The sequence below is a fragment of the Ranitomeya variabilis genome, chromosome 6 (genome assembly GCF_051348905.1).
Source record: "Ranitomeya variabilis isolate aRanVar5 chromosome 6, aRanVar5.hap1, whole genome shotgun sequence".
Lineage (NCBI taxonomy): Eukaryota > Metazoa > Chordata > Amphibia > Anura > Dendrobatidae > Ranitomeya > Ranitomeya variabilis.
This window is the reverse complement of record NC_135237.1, coordinates 510,247,736-510,269,616: the sequence shown is the minus strand read 5'-3', so window position 1 is coordinate 510,269,616 and position 21,881 is coordinate 510,247,736. Positions and strand designations below refer to the sequence as shown.

Genomic DNA, 21,881 nt, shown 5'->3' with positions numbered 1-21,881 from the left:
TACAGTCGTGTGCATGAGCCCTAAGTTTCCCTCTGCTAGCCTACACACCATTTTTTAACTGTGCACAGGCACAATAACCACGGCTTGATGACTAGCTGACATAGAATGGGACAGGGAGAAAGTATTTGTGTGACAAGCGACACGGCCTCAGCTCCATTTTAAAAGACTTTTTCAGAACTCGTAGAATCGGTGGGGTACCAGTGGTCAGACTCCCAGCGATCAGCAGGTATACTGGGTGGATCTGTGTAGTGCAGTAATTCTCCACGTATGTCTTGCTGCATACATAGAGATCCAAAGAGTAAACTGCAGAGTGATTGTATACCTCGGATCAGGGCTTCAGGTCCCCAAACTGCAGTGGATTCTGATGCTATTTATTAATTGTCTGATAGTTGGAGATGTAACTTACACGTGATGACATATTTCAGGACTTTTAGTATCTTATACTGTATTTTTTATACAGTATATACATTATATTAATGCATAAATCTTATTACAGTTGTATTTTCCTATATATTTTTTAACAGAAAGACATTGCCAACATGGACTTGGTCATGGAGACAGACATGGGTACTTTTATGCCACTGGGTATGGAGTTTTCCGGCAAGCCAGAAGCCAAAGCCATAATGTCGGAAATAATGCAGCTACTAGAACCCATCAACATAACCAAACTGTATGACCATGCTGATGGAACAGACATTAGTTTCTGGATGGAAGCCGGCGTCCCAGGTGAGTAGATACCGCGCCTTGGTTCAGTAGTTGTAGTAAACTGTCTTTACATGAAGAGCAATGTTTTCATTGTATGTCCTAACCCTGAATATACCCAGCCAAGGCAAAGTGACCTGTTGACTCCTCTTTTGCAACAAAATTCAAGGCCACTGACCACATCAGATCCTCTCCCTCCAACTAGCTGCACCAAGATGAGGCCATTAAGATTGGACTATTGGTCAATTTTGTCTTCCAGATGGAAATTAAGGTTCTGTACCTACTCGAAATCCGCCTGGAAAATTAAACGCGAAGCGTGGACACAATCACAGACATTAGCGAGCCAATTAAATTGCAATTCATGAACGTTAGTGAAAACAAGTGACATATCTCAGCAACCATGCAAGAAATATATATTTGCATTCTTCGCCTCAGATCTATAATTTTATGTTCGTATTAAGCCATTTGCATTAGTTTAATGTAGCAGAAAATAACTCCTTTTTATACCACTGTCTACGAAGTCTGTGCGCCCACGGAGACTATTTTCTGCCAAGTTTTATGAGGTATAATTAAAGATTATTTCCAGGAATGATAGGGTCAGCGCATTTTGCTATGTTGTAAGGTAGAATAGCACGTGAGTGACAGATGGGAACACAAAGTGCAGTCTTGCAATAAATAAGTTGTCACATTTGCACCTATCTCATGACGGAGAGTCGATGTTATGGAGCTGTGTGACTGACGGCACAAAAACACTCGGCGTCGGTCTAATAAAACAATACGCCGCAAAGAGAAGACTTCTCATTGTGAAAGGCAAAAACGTCATTGAAGGATGTGACTAATGTTTATGGAAGAACATCTACAGGAGCTCTTACCTAGGGTGCTGTCACATATTGTTTTCACCTACGCTCGGTGGCTTAAGTCCGAACCTCCCAAAAAACGGGATTCAGGCATATGGGCCATTGACTATAATGGTGCAGACAGAGTCCCCTTTTGCTCTGTCATGCATCATGTTCAGCTGTGTATGCTTATTGAAGACAAAGGTTAAATAAAGTAGACTATATCTTGGTGTCCACCACGATAAGGTTTATGACTGAAAATGATGCCCGACAGAGCACCAGGGGACTCCATTTGCACCATTGTAGTTAAAGGCCCCTTGACAGGGCTACCAGATGTGTGAAAGGGCCCTTAGACTCGTCTATGTCTTATGTCCTTCTGTTGCAGATTTCAGCTTTCAGCGGAATCATTCAGCATCATAAGTTGTGGGATAATGATCTGTGTTACTTGGGAATTTATGACATAGAGCGACCATTATCTGCATCATCTCATGGAGAAACTAATATTAACAAACCAGACAGGTCGTAGAATACAGGATAGAGAGGAATTAGGCTAATATCAACAGTAAACAAAGTGCCATGTGCAATTTGTTTTAAATACTCCATTAGCATAATCCTGCAGCTGTTGTATGCTTCAATGCACACTACAAAGCTGTAGGTACTCCATGTTTTACCATATGGTTACAGAATACACCAGCATTTTAGATAACAGCACCTCGGCAATGTAGCATTAGATAAGACATAGCATGTAACGAATCAGGCCTATAGATGTTCTGCAGTACCTGTGGAAGTCTAAGGATGCCATGTTAGAGCTATATACCTAATATGCTGTATATCTTTTTCAATGTCGCTCTGTGACTCAGTAGTTAAGCTATAAGAAGGTGATCAGGAAATCTACTCTAGATCTATTTTGCTGATAACTGCCCTCCTATGTTGGATTTGTGGGCAGCGAGTTATTTGCTTTAATGCTCCTGCTCAAACATTGAAACCCAAAAGTAGTCAGACGGCGATATTTGCATTGTCACCTAGAAAGCAGGAACATTAGGAGACATATTTTCCCCGTGCAAAATAAAAGGCATATGATGGCCATTTGCATAATTCAGAGAGCTTTACGGGATTGTTCAGATCTTTCTGTAACTCCTACAGCATCCATAGGGAACCTGTCCTGTCGAGTCTCCTGTCTGTATCTAATCACTAAGGGTATGTGCACACGTCCGGATTTCTTGCAGAAATTTCCTGAAGAAATCCGGAAATTTTCTGCAAGAAATCCGCATTTTTTTTTGCGTTTTTTTTCCGTTTTTTTTGCGTTTTTTTAGCATTTTGCAAGCGTAATTAGCTTGCAGAATGCTAAAGTTTTCCAAGCGATCTGTAGCATCGCTTGGAAAACTGACTGACAGGTTGGTCACACTTGTCAAACATACTGTTTGACAAGTGTGACCAACTTTTTACTATAGATGCTACAGATCGCTTGGAAAACTCTAGCATTCTGCAAGCTAATTTCGCTTGCAAAACGCTAGTTTTCTGCGGGTATATGCATGCTAATTCTGCATGCGATATACCCGCGGCAGGAGGCGCAGAATTGCCGCGGAAATTTCCGCTGCAATTTTGCTACGTGTGCACTCAGCCTTAATGAACATGTTGCTTTTTTTTCCGCGATGCAATTTTTTCGCGGAAAAAAATCGCAACATTTGCACAAAAAATGCGGAATACACTGTAAATAATAGGAGGCATATGTAAGCGGTTTTTTTCGCGTTTTTATCACGTTTTTATAGCGAAAAAACGCAGAAAAAAACACGAAAAATCCTGAACGTGTGCACATGGCCTAATATAGCAAAATGCTTGGAGATTTCTTTATTTTCATATGGTCTTTTCTGCGCCTTGATAATCCTTTAAAAAATGTACTTTTATTCAGCAGCATTGCATATGCTAATGAGGCAGGACTAGTTTGACAGGGCGTCTCTTCCTCCAGACTAGTCCTGCCTTGGATCCTGTAATTATACTTGCCTGGGTGTGATTGGCAGCTTCACTTAATTCTTGCTATGACGAGTCCCCACAAAGCCCCCACATGGTATGATGTCCCCATACAGCCCCCACCCAGTTTGACATCCCCACAAACCCCCCCCACACACACACACACACAATATGATGTTCCCAGGTGTCCCTCACACATTATGACATCCTCACAAACCCCTCATACAGTATGATCTCTCCACAAATCCCATCACACAGTATGATGTCCCAACAAAGACCGTAGCACAGTGTAATGTCCCCATGCAGACCCATTCCCAGGATGACATCCCCCACAAAGCCCCCCACATAGTATGATGTTCCCATGCAGCCCCACACACAGTATGACTCCGCACAGAGCCCCTCATATAGTATGATCTCTCCACAAATCCCATCACACAGTATGATGTCCCTACAAAGATCGTCACACAGTGTAATGTCCCCACAAAGACCCGCACGCCGTATAATGTCCTCAGTTTCCCACAAGTACTGACAACAGACAAACCAAAGGGCCGCTCGTGATACGCGAGTTGTACTTTGGCCATGTCTGCTACACGGGATGAAAATGGCTAACAAGCTTTGTAGAACTGACAAGTTACATAAATTGGCCTATATGGATATTAACAAGTATTGCTGTAGATAGCGTTTGTTTCTGTGCCTAAATATGTACACAGCATTGTTGCTTGGCAGCTTTTTATTCCTAAATTCTGTGCACTTAATGGAAATCAGATGGGAATTTCTACACAGCACAATGCGACTATTAGAAGGTAATTTTGCGGGTAGAACATTTTAATAATGTCAAAAAGTCTTTGGATCAAGAGAAAATCTTTGCATCTATGATTAGCATGAAAACTGTAACTTCCTTTGTTGTTTTAGTATTTACTAAGGAGGCTTACCCATATGTGAGCGTTGTCCCAACAGTCATTAAAATAATCCCATCTCAAATAATGAAACGTGACAGGGTTGGCATTGCAATTTTTTGGTCTGTTTTGGAAAGGCTTGTGAGAAATCCACCCAACATCTGCATTAAATACGTTTTTTAAAGAGCTTTTCCGAGAATTGGTATCTTCCAAGAGAAAGTACATACAACATCTCGCCCAGCCAACGAGAATCTTACGGTACCAGAGAAGCAGGAACTCGGAACACCCTGCTGGGTACAGATAGGTGTCTCCAGTTTGGTGTTTCATGTGATTAATGCATATTTGCTGACTTTTTTATGATTGAAATTAATTTATTCAACAGATAAAATTTCCTGATGACTTTGAACCATGGAACAAATCAGATGCTTTGCATAAAAATAAAATGGCTTACAAAATTATAAAGTTTGTCTCCATGAGATTTCCAACCAAGGGTCAGAATGAGGCCTTAGAGTTTACTCACCTGTCAGCTAATACCTGAGTCCTGGCCCCAGAGCGACTCCATAAAACCAGCATGTCTCTTAGACCTTCTCCCAGCTCCCGGCGGTTCCAAGCTTGCTAGATCAAGAGACCGTAGCAGTCCCTCTTCCTCGTCCAAATAGCTATCCGGCAAGTCTTGGCTAATCCAAGATTTGGTGTAACTTTATATTTGTGTTCTATTCTTCCGTATCCCACTCCGAAAACATTTCCACCTATATTTTATAGTCCCTCTATTCAACCCGCCAAGCATAGGAAGTAGGTATCAATAACGTCCACATCGTCTCCAATACGGCACCCAAGATGGATTTTCCTCATTGCCATGTAGGTTCAAAAGAACAAACATTCAACGGGACTAAAAAAGGGATGGAAGAATAAGTGAGACAAGGTAGAATGGACAATGTAGAAACATTTATCCGGATGATCGTGCACTTATCAACGTGCAATGGGGAATATAAGTAAAGCTGCATGAGCCGGGCACACGGGGGGTATATGTCCCAACACAGGTGAACACTTCAGACTGATGCCGTGAGGTCAGGGCTAGGGTTAGGGCTCTGAGACGGTCCAGCCTTGTGTTGTGGATGTGAGGACATTTGCAGTAGAACTTGTGGGTGACTTCATTTCTAGGAGCGTTTTCTATCATTCCGATCTTATGCGTCTCAGTCACTTGTGTATTTGAGTTTCTCTTTAATAACGATTTGGATTATTTTCCTAGAAAATAAACAAAATCTCTTCTAAGCTTTAGGTTTTATATTAATCCCCCCTGGGCCAATGTATAAAAATAGCAGGGGATTCCTGACAAAGGTCAGATCGGTTCATATGCAAAATTATATATCCCTCCAATTTTTTCTTTCTTTCAGAAACAGTGTTAAAGTTTCTTAGTATTAAATGTATATACAAATAATCTGTATTAAGCCTTAAAGACAAACCGTCTCATTGAAAATGCAGTCTGATCTGTGGACAGCATAGAAGAGAGGAGGAACTAAGCAGCATGGTATGGGATTTTATAAGAAACTGGAGGGAAAGATGTAGCAAGTAAGCATGAAAAAGTTTAATAAGTAATACACATTGAAGACAGCTTATGGTACAAAAAAAAGTACAAAAAAGTGTGTGAGGCAAGACAAAGATGGACAAACGAGATACGAGCCATGAGTCATTCCAACATCTTATTTAAGAGTATGAATGGGTAAAATGAGGCACATCCACATCAATATAGTCAGGGTCTACAAGGCAAGTGGGGCTGCTAGTAAATGCGCACTAGTAGGGAGATGCCTCTTACCTGACAGGTGACGGGAGACTCCGGCTGGAATATATTTGCACAAAAGTTTTGAGATTTTTTAACAAGTCGTAATTGATGAATCATCTGAAAAAATCTGGAAACCTCAAATCCTGCTCACAATGCCGAACATAAAGAAAAACAGCTGAACACATGTAAAATTCACTTTATGAAAGGTGCAAATTAAAAAGAATAAGGCGCAAATGTAAAAAAGGCAAAAAATTCAGCCAAAAAAAGGTGCAAGTGCAATAATGAATCGGGACCATTTTGTTTTCCTATACAGGGAAGAGGGATTTTGATCGTCATCGTCAAGTAACATCATAGGGCCTGATTCATCAAGATTGCTGTTTTTTATGCTGGTCTTGATGAGGATGTGCACTGGAGTCAGAAGCTCCTGATTAATGAAAAGAATCGAGAGCACCGGACGAGTGGCGAGAGCACCGGATGAGTGGCGTGCACATCCTACTCCAACCCATGCTGGAGTAAGATTTGTGACGTAGCGAATGCCGTCATGAATTTGACGAGCTGAACTTGCAACTCCTCTTCCAGCCTCAGTTCCGCCCTTTTTTAGCAGAGTTGGAAGAAGCTGGCGTGAAGACATCAGACGTCGTAAAATTTAGGCACAGCTCCGAGTTGTTCCTGAATGAAAGCTTTGATGAATCTATCCTATAGTGTTAGATGTTCTTTAGAAGGGTTGTGTGCCAAGATTATATGGTTTCCTCTACCCATCGGTGAGGAGGTAACTTATTGATCACTGAGGGTGTGACTGTTGAAATGCCCACTGGTCCAAAAAACAGAGGACTGAAGAACTCCATCTGAATGGAGCAGAGGTTGAGCAGGCTGGGTTTCCACCAGTCTCTACTACCGGGTAGGTCCCATCATGACACACTGAAAATGGCAGTAAATGCCAGCTCATCCAATTACTGGCCAACATGTTGACCTTTACTTAGATAGTATTTGGCTAAGTGGTATTTTGACCATTTTGGGAGGGACCAGGAAATAGAGACTGGCCCGGGAAGTGTGAGGCATGGCACGGAATCAGGGAAGGCGCACTCATTGCTTTGGCGAAATAAATGTCCGACCAGATAATTCATTTAAGGGGTTAATGAAATTGTTCTAGAATAACTTTTTCCTTGACCCTGTCAATACATTCCCGGAGCTATGACATATTCATTATCACCTTCTGTAAGCAGTGGAAATATTCTATTTTTTAAATGTACAATGTCCTAATATATCAATAGAAACAATGGCTGACTTCGTTAAAAGTTTGTATTATTTTTGTTGCGTTATTTTTCTCTAATTGAAGCTATTTCTAGCATGTTCTATTTATTTCTGACAGTTTTATAATTAGAAAAGTATGTGTTGACTCGTAATGATGGAGCTGGAGTCAAAACTGCTGGTTTTTTTTTTCATTCCAATAATATTTTGTTTCTCGTGGTTACAGAAGAGAATACATTAAATTAAGCATCAGTGGCTAATTGTGTCAGAAAGTCGGGATTCAAAGGTAGCGCAAGAAGTTTTCTCTTAAAGGGATTGTTTGTCATTTTTTTATTAAATAGGTTTAGACCAGGAAATGTTTTAGAATGGTAAATTAACCACGAGGTTTGTGAACCAGGTATGTAATGGTTTAATGCCTCTAAACGGAAACAGCGTTATCATTCACTGACAGTAGAAAGAATACTTTGGTGATTGATTAAAACATTAAAGTAGTGTAACCTTTAAAATAAAGGATGATGATATTTCTGTGCTTTTTATGGATTGTTTCCTGCATTTTTTAGCGTTTTTCTATTTGTCTGTTTTTCCTGAGCTTCGCACTCTAGTGAGTGGCTACTGGTGGTCTCCCTTACAGTGTGCGTGGAGAGAAGTGGAGATCCTGCTCTCCTCTCCTCACATGAGCAATCAGAGTGTGAATTGGTTAGTAAGAGAAGTGTGGCCACCATCCAGAAAAGATTTTTAAAAAAACAGAGAATCTGTGAATCGGCAGCAGAGTGAATGAAAAAAAGAGCTCCAGTGAAATTTTGTTCATAATTTCTTTGCTAAAGTTATATTTTTATGTTAGACTGTAGGATCTCTTTAAGTCTTCCTTAAATAGAGCGTGATCATAGCTGCATCCTAATGTAACAGAGCTTAAAGGGAATCTGTCTCTTGATTTTAGCTACCTAAACTGAGAGCAGCATGAAATAGGGGCAGAAATCCTGATTCCAGTGATTCACTATCTGGATTGTTTGCTGTAGTTTTTAAAAATCACCGTTTTATCAGAGATTATCACTGGTAAACCTGCTGCCATATGGTCCTGCATATTGATGAGCTCTGTATATCCTGAACCCTGATCGGCAGTTTTCTGCCTATGCACAGTTTAATCAGGAAGCTGACAATCAGTGGTGAGGATGAGGCTATACAAAGCTCTGCAGATAAAACAGGGATTTTATCAAAATTGCAGAAACCAGCCCATTAAGTGATATTTTGCTGGAATCAGTCCCTACTCCTATATCATGTTGATCTCAGATGGGGTAGCAAAAAAAAAACAACTAATGACAGATTAGATTACCTTTAGGCCATGTTCACACAATGCGTTTTTTACCGCATAACCGCAGCGATTTTGCCGCTGTGGGTCCGCAGCTGTTTTCCATGCAGGGTACAGTACAATGTAACCCTATGGAAAACAGGAAACGCTGTGTACATGATCCTGAAATTCACTAAAAAAGCCGCGCTGAATAGCTGCGGTAAAAAAGAAGGACCATGTCACTTCTTTGTGCGGAACTGCAGCGGTTCTGCACCCATAGACCTCCATTGTGAGGTCAAACCCGCAGTAAAACCCGCAGATCAAAAATATATCTGCGGGTTTTATTGCGGTTATGGGTGGAGAAACCGCTGCAGCAGGAAGTGCGGGGAAGCGGGCGGAAGTGCGTGGGCGGAAGTGCGTGGGCGGAGTGTGTTCCGAAGTGACGGAGGCATACCGTCGCATGGGGATCGATGTCGGCTGTTTGATAGATTTGGTATGTATGTATGTGTGTGTGTGTGTGTGTGTGTGTGTGTATGTGTGTGTGTGTGTGTGTATGTGTATGTATGTGTGTGTATGTGTGTGTATGTGTGTATGTGTGTGTGTCCCCATGCGACGCTAGTGCCATCCGGTATTAGGATGGGAGAGTTGTCCCTGTGTCCGGCGACTTAGCACAGTTGTAAAGTTACACAAAACACACACAATACACATACATGACACACAGTACATACAACATATAACACAGAGTATATACTCACCAACAGCACACTGGTAGGCGAAGCCTTCGATCCCCTAGAAAAAAATCCCAAAATAAAAAATCAAATCCATACTCCCTGTCCGAAGAATCCATAAAACGAGTGTCCCACGCCGATCGACTGCTCTCCGGCGATACACTGCCAGGAGCGAAGCTCCTAGCAGTGTATCGCGTACTGTTCCGGAGTTCAATGGCGCCGGCGTCTCGGTTAACGGCAGTACAGCTGCGTTGAACTTTCCCACGCAGCACTGCCGTTAAGCGAGAGTGCCGGGGTCAATGACCGCCGGTAAACTCGCTCGCGCATGCGCAGTGACACACCGACAGGAACTATGGCTCCTGTCAGTGTGTTGCTGCAGCCGTGGAGAGCAGACATATCTCTGGATGTGTCTGTTCTCCATGGAAGATCTTCGTGGGACCCTCGATGGATTTCTGCGGACAGGGCCAGGGAGTATGAATTTGTTTTTTTATTTTGCGTCTTTTTCAGGTCGAGGGTCTTCAGGACGGATTGAGCGTACAATAAAATATGGTCAAAAAGTGGGTGTCTTTATTTCATTAAAATATTTTTTTTCTAGTGTTTGTGGGTTTTTTTTAACCCTTTCATAGGATTAATAATGGATAGGCGTCTTATTGATGCCTCTCCATTATTAACCGGGCTTAATGCCACCTTACAATAGCAAGGTGGCATTAACCCCTCATTACCCCATATCCCACCGCTACAGGGAGTGGGAAGAGAGGGGCTAAGTGCCGGAATTGGCACATCATTTTGATGCGCCTTTTCTGGGGTGGCTGCGGGCTTATATTTGTAGCGAGGGGGGGGGGGGGGCAAATATCCATGGCCCCTTTCCTAGGCTATGAATATAAGCCCACGGCTGTCTGCGTAGCCTTTCTGGCCTAAAAATATAGGGGGACCCCAACACTTTTTTTTGGGGGGGGGGGCTCTCCCTTTATTTCTGAGCCAGAAAGGCTACGCAGACAGCTGTGGGCTTCATATTCATGGCCTGGGAACAGCCATGGGTATTTTAACCCCTTCCCAGGCCACAAATATTGGCCCGCAGCAGTCTGCCTAGCCTTTCTAGCCTAAAAATATAGGGGGACCCTATGTCATTTTTTTTTTTTTTTTTTTTTTTGGGGGGGGTCCCCCTATATTTTTTTTGATCATTTTAATAGCATTAATAATGGATAGGCGTCTTATTGACGCCTCTCCATTATTAACCAGGATTAATGCCACCTTACAATAGCAAAAATACGTGCAACTGAAATACGTGGCACTTAAATACGTGATACGTGGCACTTAAATACGTGATACGTGGCACTTAAATACGTGGCACTTAAATACGTGGCACTGAAATACGTGATACGTAGCACTTAAATACGTGGCACTGAAATACGTGGCACTGAAATACGTGGCACTGAAATACGTGATACGTGGCACTTAAATACGTGGCACTGAAATACGTGATACGTGGCACTTAAATACGTGGCACTGAAATACGTGGCACTGAAATACGTGATACGTGGCACTTAAATACGTGGCACTGAAATACGTGATACGTGGCACTGAAATACGTGATACGTGGCACTGAAATACGTAATACGTGGCACTGAAATACGTGGCACTGAAATACGTGGCACTGAAATACGTGATATGTGGCACTTAAATACGTGGCACTTAAATACGTGGCACTGAAATTCGTGATACGTGGCACTTAAATACGTGATACGTGGCACTTAAATACGTGATACGTGGCACTTAAATACGTGATACGTGGCACTGAAATACGTGGCACTGAAATACGTGGCACTGAAATACGTGGCACTGAAATACGTGATACGTGGCACTTAAATACGTTGCACTTAAATACGTGGCACTGAAATACGTGATATGTGGCACTAAGTCTACGTTCACATTTGCGGTCTGCGCCGCAGCGTCGCCGCATGCGTCATGCGCCCCTATATTTAACATGGGGGCGCATGGACATGCGTTGCACTTGCGTTTTGCGCCGCATGCGTCCCTGCGGCGCCCGCGTCCGGGCGCAGAGGACGCAGCAAGTTGCATTTTTGCTGCGTCCAAAATCAACCAAAAAAAGGACGCATTGTTGTGCATGCGTTTTGCTGCGTTTTTGTTTGCATTGTGCGTTGCGTCGCCGACGCTGCGGCGCACAACGCAAATGTGAACATAGCCTTAAATACGTGGCACTTAAATAGCTGGATAGAGCTGGATCCGCGGGCTGTGATCTGGCCTACGCTCAGCACTCTGCGGAGCGCTGTCATTCAAAACACGTCCACTCATTTTGGTGTTTAGTCCCAAAATGGAGGATGGAAGAAGAAAAGGGTTGGACAAGGAAATGACATCATTTCTTTTTTTTTTTTTTCCCCACTGCAGTTAAAGCTTTATTTGTGTCAAACACAAACAATCTGCAGAGAAAACTGCATAAAAAACCGCACTAAAAACCGCATCAAAAAACGCACCAAAAAACGCACCAAAAACGCACCAAAAACCGCACCTGCGTTTTCTGCCAAGAGCTGCGGTTTTTAGTGCAGAAAAACAGCAGGGAAATCAGGAACGTGTGAACATGGCCTTAGGGTTCATGCACAAGACCGTATTATTGGTCCGAGTGCTTAAAATGGACAGCACTCTGACCAATGTTATTCAATGGGGTGGTGCAGATGAGCGAGTTTTTTTCACTGACCAAATCTGCGTGTGAAAAAATCGCAGCACGCGCTCGTTTCATCCGTTAATTGGATGAGACTCATCATTTCAAGTCTAAGGGGGCGCATAAATAATCGGATGCCATATGGAGCCCCAGTGCAGCATTACAGATACATTGCAATTCTGTAGTATAGGAAACTATAAATGATCTTGTAAATGATTAATAGCTGCTGTAAAAATGCATTGTATACGGGTGACAAGTGAGAAGGAAATTGTCCAAGTTTTCTGGTTGAAACTCTGAACGATTTGTTTATATGCTCTTGTGATCCCACACTTAAGGAGTGGGTGAAAAATCCAGAAGTGGTGACGAGGTTCTATTCTACTGTCCCTCTGATTGTTCCACTGCCTAGTCATGGAATACAAATACCGATGTGAAATACTGACCAAATACTGATCGTGTGAACATGGCCTTAAAGTGATCTTCCCGTTTCCAGCTATCTTTTGGATAGGTGATAACTTGTGGATCAGGTGGAGTCCGGCCGCTTGGCCCTCCACTGATCCCACCAGTGGGGCTCTGCAGTGCCTCGTCAGAATAGAGTGTACACACGCGCATCAATGCTCAATTCATTATTTGTTGAAATGCTAGAAAAAGCTGAGCATTGTACTTGGCAATCACTGGTAGCCTCAAAGTGAATGAATTAGCCACGTGGCACTCTTGCTCAGCCACGGCATTTTCCAATGTGGTATTTTAGAGCCCCATTTTCGCGATCGGTTGAACTTCCACCGATAAGAAGATCATGATATATCCTGTTAATAGGCGATAACTTTCACTGATAGGAATACCCTATAAGAGCAGATAAGACAAGGAAGAGGTAAGGAATACCCAAAGCTTGTGACTGCTATATAACATGTCGTGGCTGCAGATCCGATCTAAACAACGTCTGAATTTTACAGACTAGTAACAATTCTGAACTAAACTTTGGGCCCCATCATTTACAATTTTTTTTTTAAGTTAACAGTACTTTAGTTTTTTTGTCTTGTGGCATTCGCTAATGTTTTTTGTGCCAAATTCATCAAAAGGATGCGTGGGTGTCGTGATTTTTGAGCCAGTTAAAATTAAGCTCCTTATTTTAACTCATTTTTAGTGATGAGCAGTGATGATCGGGTGACCTCCGAGTATTTTTTAGTGCTCGGAGATTTAGTTTTCTTCGCCGCAGCTGAATGATTTACATCTGATAGCCAGCATAAGTACATGTGGGGGTTCCCTGGTTGTTAGGGAATCCCCACATGTACCGTACTTATGCTGGCTAAGAGATGTAAATCATTCAGCTGCGCCCAGGACACCTGAGCATGCTCGAGAAATCTCGAGTAACGAGTATATTCGCTCATCACTAGTGATGAGTGAACGTGTTAGGATAAGGTGTTATCCGAGCATACTCAGGAGCTAACCGAGTGACTTCGGGGTGCTCGATTAATATGTTCGAGTCCCTGCGCCTGCATGTGTCGAACAGCCGTGAGACATGCGGCCGCGGGGACTGGAACATACTTTTCAAGCACACCGAAGACACTCGGTTAGCTCCCGAGCATGCTCGGATAACACCTTATCCTAACATGTTCTCTCATCACTACTCTTTTTGTGACTGTTTAGCTTAAAAAGTCACACGTTTCGCTAAACAGTGCAAATTTGCCCCTCAAAGAACTGTCGTATACAAAATCACCGCAATGGAACACTGGAGTACATTTGCGCCAATTTTGCTTCTTTTTTTCATAAATTGCAATTGATAAAACAGCCAAAAACATTTGGAAAACAAAAACCGTGCCCAGTATGGCAAACACAAAAAAAAGACAAAAAAGGGCAAACATGTAATATAGTCGATCTAAAATGAGGCAAATGAAATTATGAATTAGGTGAACATGTAAAACAGGCGACAAACGCCACAAAAGGTGCAAATACAATAATGATTTGTGTCTTTAGCATCTACAGTATTATGCAGATATTGTGAGAAAACCTGTTAGTGGGTCATTACCGCTGTACTCAGGCTTCTCCTGCTGTGATAATGTAATGTAGAATTTTATGAATTCATGAAATGCTTTTATAAATCCTTCAGTTCTTTGTATTTTAAAGTTAACGTCTTGTATTGTAATTTAGAGATGTTATTTGACTCTTCTAATATTGTAACGCAGCAGAATAATTATCACATAATATAGAAAGGATGGACATTATTTCATACAATAACCCTATTTACATGTCGTATAATTGCCTTATTAGCGAGGTAGAGTTATCCCGTGTCTTATTCTGCCACATTATCATTTAAATCACCTGATCTAATAAGGAAAAAATAATTAAGAACACAAACTAAGCGAAAAAAAATCGCCATGTTTAAAGTGAACCTTTAAAAGTGTTCCCCTTTCTAATCTGCTGCCTCCTTTACTTCTTTGGCGCCTTATGTAAATCAGCAGCAGTCAGCCCGATCGGCATGCCTGGACCGTCCTCTGCGCATGGTGTCAGCCTCAGAATTCAGCCTCTGGCACCCCTTAAATCATCCATACAAAGGTGCCCTGCGGTCAAAGATGTGGCAGCAGCAGTTGTAATAACCCATAGGATATAGTTAACGTCAAAGTACTTCTCATAAGTTTTTTCCATTCCTCCCCCCAAAATAAGATAACCCTAGCAAATAAATTATGTGTTCCCTAAAATGGCACTAATAATTGTACAACCATTCCTACAATGAGCCCCTCATCCAGCTGTCACTGCGACCAAAACCCTGCCCATCACAGGTACACCAGTGGCCATATTATTGTCTGTGCATGTAACCTTTGGTATATGTGCCATAACAAGGAAACTTTACCAATGTGCCGGGTCTTATACAGTATGTATGGGACAGAGCTAGTGGCACCATGATTACTCAGAATAGTTTGGTCAGTTGTAGATCAGGTCCTCTTGGATGGCTTTACAGTTGGCTAAAAGATAATACACATACAAGATCAGTCCCTTGTTGTAGCTTCTCTTGAAGATTTGCTGACTACACTGCTTAATCTGTGAAGAAGAGAGACTTAAAGGGAACCTGTCACCCCCAAAATGGAAGTTGAGCTAAGCCCACTGGCATCAGGGGCTTATCTACAGCATTCTGGAATGCTGTAGATAAGCCCCGATGTATCCTGAAAGATGAGAAGAGGTTAGATTATACTTACCCAGGGGCGTTCCCGCTGCGGTCCGGTCCGATGGGTGTTGCGCTCTGGTCCGGGGCCTCCCATCTTCTTATGGCAACGTCCTCTTCTTGTCTTCACGCTGCAGCTCCGGCGCAGGTGCCGTGTCACTCTGACCTTTCTCGGCGCCTGCGCACTGCAGTACTTTGCTCTGCCCTCAACAGGGCAGACAAAGTTCGCCTGCACCGGAGCCACAGCATGAAGACAAGAAGAGGACATCATCATAAGAAGATGGGAGGCCCCGGGCCGTGATGCCCATCGGATCGGACCACCCCTGGGTGAGTATAATCTAACCTCTTTTTCTCATCTTTCAGGTTACATCGGGGGATTATCTACAGCATTCCAGAATGCTGTAGATAAGCCCCTGATGGCAGTGGGCTTAGCTCAACTTCCATTTTGGGGGTGACAGTTTCCCTTTAACAAGGGTTTAAAGGGGTTGACCACTACTAGGACAACCCCTTCTCACTCCTCATGCTTGGGCCCATTAGTAACATAGTAACATAGTAACATAGTTAGTAAGGCCGAAAAAAGACATTTGTCCATCCAGTTCAGCCTATATTCCATCATAATAAATCCCCAGATCTACGTCCTTCTACAGAACCTAATAATTGTATGATATAATATTGTTCTGCTCCAGGAAGACATCCAGGCCTCTCTTGAACCCCTCGACTGAGTTCACCATCACCACCTCCTCAGGCAAGCAATTCCAGATTCTCACTGCCCTAACAGTAAAGAATCCTCTTCTGTGTTGGTGGAAAAACCTTCTCTCCTCCAGACGCAGAGAATGCCCCCTTGTGCCCGTCACCTTCCTTGGTATAAACAGATCCTCAGCGAGATATTTGTATTGTCCCCTTATATACTTATACATGGTTATTAGATCGCCCCTCAGTCGTCTTTTTTCTAGACTAAATAATCCTAATTTCGCTAATCTATCTGGGTATTGTAGTTCTCCCATCCCCTTTATTAATTTTGTTGCCCTCCTTTGTACTCTCTCTAGTTCCATTATATCCTTCCTGAGCACCGGTGCCCAAAACTGGACACAGTACTCCATGTGCGGTCTAACTAGGGATTTGTACAGAGGCAGTATAATGCTCTCATCATGTGTATCCAGACCTCTTTTAATGCACCCCATGATCCTGTTTGCCTTGGCCGCTGCTGCCTGTCACTGGCTGCTCCAGGTAAGTTTATCATTAACTAGGATCCCCAAGTCCTTCTCCATGTCAGATTTACCCAGTGGTTTCCCATTCAGTGTGTAATGGTGATATTGATTCCTTCTTCCCATGTGTATAACCTTACATTTATCATTGTTAAACCTCATCTGCCACCTTTCAGCCCAAGTTTCCAACTTATCCAGATCCATCTGTAGCAGAATACTATCTTCTCTTGTATTAACTGCTTTACATAGTTTTGTATCATCTGCAAATATCAATATTTTACTGTTAAACCTTCTACCAGATCATTAATGAATATGTTGAAGAGAACAGGTCCCAATACCGACCCCTGCGGTACCCCACTGGTCACAGCGACCCAGTTAGAGACTATACCATTTATAACCACCCTCTGCTTTCTATTACTAAGCCAGTTACTAACCCATTTACACACATTTTCCCCCAGACCAAGCATTCTCATTTTGTGTACCAACCTCTTGTGCGGCACGGTATCAAACGCTTTGGAAAAATCGAGATATACCACGTCCAATGACTCACCGTGGTCCAGCCTATAGCTTACCTCTTCATAAAAACTGATTAGATTGGTTTGACAGGAGCGATTTCTCATAAACCCATGCTGATATGGAGTTAAACAGTTATTCTCATTGAGATAATCCAGAATAACATCCTTCAGAAACCCTTCAAATATTTTACCAACAGTAGAGGTTAGACTTACTGGCCTATAATTTCCAGGTTCACTTTTTAGAGCTTTTAGAGCCCTTTTTGAATATTGGCACCACATTTGCTATGCGCCAGTCCTGCGGAACAGACCCCGTCGCTATAGAGTCCCTAAAAATAAGAAATAATGGTTTATCTATTACATTACTTAGTTCTCTTAGTACTCGTGGGTGTATGCCATCCGGACCCGGAGATTTATCTATTTTAATCTTATTTAGCCGGTTTCGCACCTCTTCTTGGGTTAGATTGGTGACCCTTAATATAGAGGTTTTCTTTGTTTCTTGGGATTTCACCTAGCATTTCATTTTCCACCGTGAATACCGTGGAGAAGAAGGTGTTTAATATGTTAGCCTTTTCCTCGTCATCTACAACCATTCTTTCTTCACTATTTTTTAAGGGGCCTACATTTTCAGTTTTTACTCTTTTACTATTGATATAGTTGAAGAACAGTTTGGGATTAGTTTTACTCTCCTTAGCAATGTGCTTCTCTGTTTCCTTTTTGGCAGCTTTAATTAGTTTTTTAGATAAAGTATTTTTCTCCCTATAGTTTTTTAGAGCTTCAATGGTGCCATCCTGCTTTAGTAGTGCAAATGCTTTCTTTTTACTGTTAATTGCCTGTCTTACTTCTTTGTTTAGCCACATTGGGTTTTTCCTATTTCTAGTCCTTTTATTCCCGCAAGGTATAAACCGCTTACAGTGCCTATTTAGGATGTTCTTAAACATTTTCCATTTATTGTCTGTATTCTTATTTCTGAGGATATTGTCCCAGTCTACCAGATTAAGGGCATCTCTAAGCTGGTCAAACTTTGCCTTCCTAAAGTTCAGTGTTTTTGTGACTCCCTGACAAGTCCCCCTAGTGAAAGACAGGTGAAACTGTACAATATTGTGGTCGCTATTTCCTAGATGCCCGACCACCTGCAGATTTGTTATTCTGTCAGGTCTATTAGATAGTATTAGGTCTAAAAGTGCTGCTCCTCTGGTTGGATTCTGCACCAATTGTGAAAGATAATTTTTCTTGGTTATTAGCAGAAACCTGTTGCCTTTATGGGTTTCACAGGTTTCTGTTTCCCAGTTAATATCTGGGTAGTTAAAGTCCCCCATAACCAGGACCTCATTATGGGTTGCAGCTTCATCTATCTGCTTTAGAAGTAGACTTTCCATGATTTCTGTTATATTTGGGGGTTTGTAACAGACCCCAATGAGAATTTTGTTACCATTTTTCCCTCCATGTATTTCGACCCATATGGACTCGACATCCTCATTCCCTTTGCTAATATCCTCCCTTAAAGTGGACTTTAGACAAGACTTTACATAGAGACAAACCCCTCCTCCTCTCCGATTTTTACGATCCTTTCTAAACAGACTGTAACCCTGTAAGTTAACTGCCCAGTCATAGCTTTCATCTAACCATGTCTCGGTTATTCCCACTATGTCAAAGTTACCTGTAGATATTTCTGCTTCTAGTTCTTCCATCTTGTTTGTCAGGCTTCTGGCGTTTGCAAGCATGCAGTTTAGAGGATTTTGTTTTGTTCCAATCTCCTCGCTGTGGATTGTTTTAGAAATGTTCTTACCTCCCTTCTGAGTATGTTTTCCTGGGTCTTCTTTGTTCGAGTCTAATGTTTTTCTTCCCGTCCCCTCTTCTTCTAGTTTAACGCCCTCCTGATGAGTGTAGCGAGTCTTCTGGCGAATGTGTGTTTCCCAGGTTTGTTGAGGTGTAGTCCGTCTCTGGCGAGGAGTCCATCGTACAAGTAATTCACACCGTGGTCCAGGAATCCGAATCCTTGTTGTCTGCACCATCGTCTTAGCCAGTTGTTCGCATCAAGGATCCTGTTCCATCTCCTGGTGCCATGCCCGTCTACTGGAAGGATAGAAGAAAAAACTACCTGTGCATCCAGTTCCTTTACTTTCTTCCCCAACTCTTCAAAGTCCTTGCAGATTGTCGGTAGGTCCTTCCTTGCCGTGTCATTGGTGCCAACATGTATCAGAAGAAATGTTTTTTTTTTTTAAAAAAAACACCTTTGCTCACCTCGGGTTCTTGCGCCGTTCCAGTGGTGTCGGCACTCACATTCCCGGGGCTCATGGGGTTGATACATCACACGAACCCTGCACCCAATAAGCTCTGGCTTCACTGTCCTGTCCTTTGTAAAGTATTTGGGAGGAATAAGTCATGCGCCAGTTCTTTGTATTGACCACACTTATATTGATACATATAAATGAGATCTCCTCTGGGGTGTCTTTTTTTAAGGTAAACAAGCCCAACTTTTTTAGCCTCTGATTGAGAACAGCCCACCTATTTTATGCAATACTCTAATTATCCGACTTTGACTTTCCATTATCATTATTTGAACTAGGAGCCCAAAACTGTACCCAATTTTAAAGATGTGACTTTACAATGGATTCATAAAAGGGTAACAATACGTTGGTATCACAGGAATTTATCTCTCTTTTTATACAACCTAAAATCTTATTTGCTTTTGCAGCTGCTGCTTGACATTGAGTATTCAAACTTAGCTATGTTGTGACCAGAATGTCAAAGTCCTTTTTCGGTCCTGTTATCCCGACCTCCAAGAGAAGTGTTGCACAACACTTCCCATTCTATGCAAGACAGTAGATGAGGGTCCTGATGTGCAACTCAACTCAGAAATTCTTAATGCAGTATTTGAAACCAGACCCCCCCCCCACGCCTCATTACCTTGAATTTCAAATTTCTTATATAATGAGCTTTACTGATGCATCCGATCCTCATTAATATCATAATATCAATGTCTTCACCACACTTCTATTTCTGGGTTCTTTCGAAAGACAGCATTTAATTTGGAATTAAAAATAGTATTTAAATGCTGGCTGATATTTTATTAGCTTTTTAACACTGTACCAATTCCAAGTCGATCTATGTGGAGCTATGATATTTACACAGTCTGAAATTTATTACGTCCCCAGCTGTTCACAAGCAAATATACAGACACAGATTAAATAGAAATCACATTTTTCTTTCTCACCTTGTTTTTTTCTAATAAAAGTAGTCACATAGAACTTTAACCATGTACTGTATAATGTGCCATCTAAATATCAAGCACACTTTACACTATGTGAATCTGCCCTTATCGGGCGTATAGACAAGCCCTGGGCAGCTATTGACCGCAGAGAGCCATTGTGCAAGAGCATTATAATGGCCTCTGGCCCCTTGTTTTCCTATTATTGAATGAGAGGGGCTTGTCTTAGAGAAGCATATCATCCATTGATGAATCAAAACGTCTTCAATGGTGTACCAATCTACCAGTGGGCAACATTCGATTCTATGAAAGTGTATCGTTAACAACGCCCACTCTTGGAATCTAGTACCAGGTGTCCATGCCATCCCCATCTACTCTTGGGTTAGGAATCAAAGATCCAGGTTGTAGGTTTATTAGCACTGAATTATAGGTTTATTTGTCCCTGTATCTACTGGTGATAAGGAAGTAAAAATGTCACCTCTGAATTCCTTTAATTGTAAAATATTCAAGAAAATGTCTAATTTGAAGGTTAAATTGTCTATTTGTCTGGGATCTTTGAAGTGACATCCAAAATAGAGCTATCTGTGGTAAGACAAAAATTTTAAAGGCAACCTGTGGCATCCAGAAATGTTCTCTAACCAGTGAATTCTCTGTGATCACTCTCCAGCACACTGATTGACAGCCTGCACTGCAGTGAGTGTGTGCAGCGTGCATGCTGTCAATAAATGCCAAGGCGTGACTACAGTGCCGCACTGTATAGTGAAGAGTGACTGTAACCGTTCCCTGTACAGCTCCGATGACTGTAAGTGAGCGGCTGCAGGGAGAATAAAGCTTAATTTTCTCCCTATAGCTGCTGCTTCATTAAGGTGGGTATGTGAGATTTAATTCCTGCAGCTTGCTGCTATATCTGCAGGTAAATACCATTCCTGGACCTGACAGGTTCCCTTTGAAGAGGTTGTTTCACAATCACTATTTCCTAATCTAAAAAATGGCTAAGAAAAAGTTTTAAAATGTGATTGATACTTATTTTTAAGCAAATGCCTTTGGATCATGGCGAATGCATCTCATAAGCAATGAGTGCACATTTTCAACTTATGTTTGATGTATTATGCGTTACTTACCTTATTATCTTCCTACATCTGCCTCCCACATCTGACCGATCTCCATAATAAAGTTTATCCTAAATCTGTACTTTTTGGCTCACTCTGATGGAGGGCAACGCCTTCTGTCACAGAAATGATATATTGTCTTCCTGGTCTATGTGAGCGTAATAATTCATCTCATTAAATAGCAGGAAAAAAAAAATTGCTTAATTTCTAATAACAAGCTTAAAAATACTGCGGAAAGTTGATTCATTGCAGTTTGGTCATTCCAATTATCCAGACCTCTGCCTATAATTTATTTAAAAACTAAATTATGCATGAACGGTGTCTTGCTAATTATGGCAAAGAAGGAAAATGTAATTTACATTCTTGATAAGAAAATTGTGCTTTAAAAAAATATGTAAAACACGATGAAGTAGCGAGTTACTTCAGTTATTAGCATGGTAATTTAGCACAGGTCAGGGCTGAGAGATGACGACTGAGTTGTTTCTGGACTACACTTAGTTGTTACATTCTGGATAGGGGATTGAAGAAAAACTGTGGTACACAAAAATGGAAAATGTCATGTATAACTAT

The 21,881-nt window shown here is 41.9% G+C and overlaps 1 protein-coding gene across 3 annotated transcripts in view; it reads left to right on the top strand.

Annotated features, from left to right (window-relative positions):
• The window catches only part of CPQ (carboxypeptidase Q), a 606,939-nt gene that overhangs the window by 568,398 nt on the left and 16,660 nt on the right, over nt 1-21,881 (top strand). For all 3 annotated transcript variants that reach the window (XM_077270925.1, XM_077270926.1, XM_077270927.1), the window contains exon 7: nt 525-726. In XM_077270925.1, the coding sequence (XP_077127040.1) occupies nt 525-726 (202 nt within the window). The remainder of the gene's footprint in view (nt 1-524; nt 727-21,881) is intronic.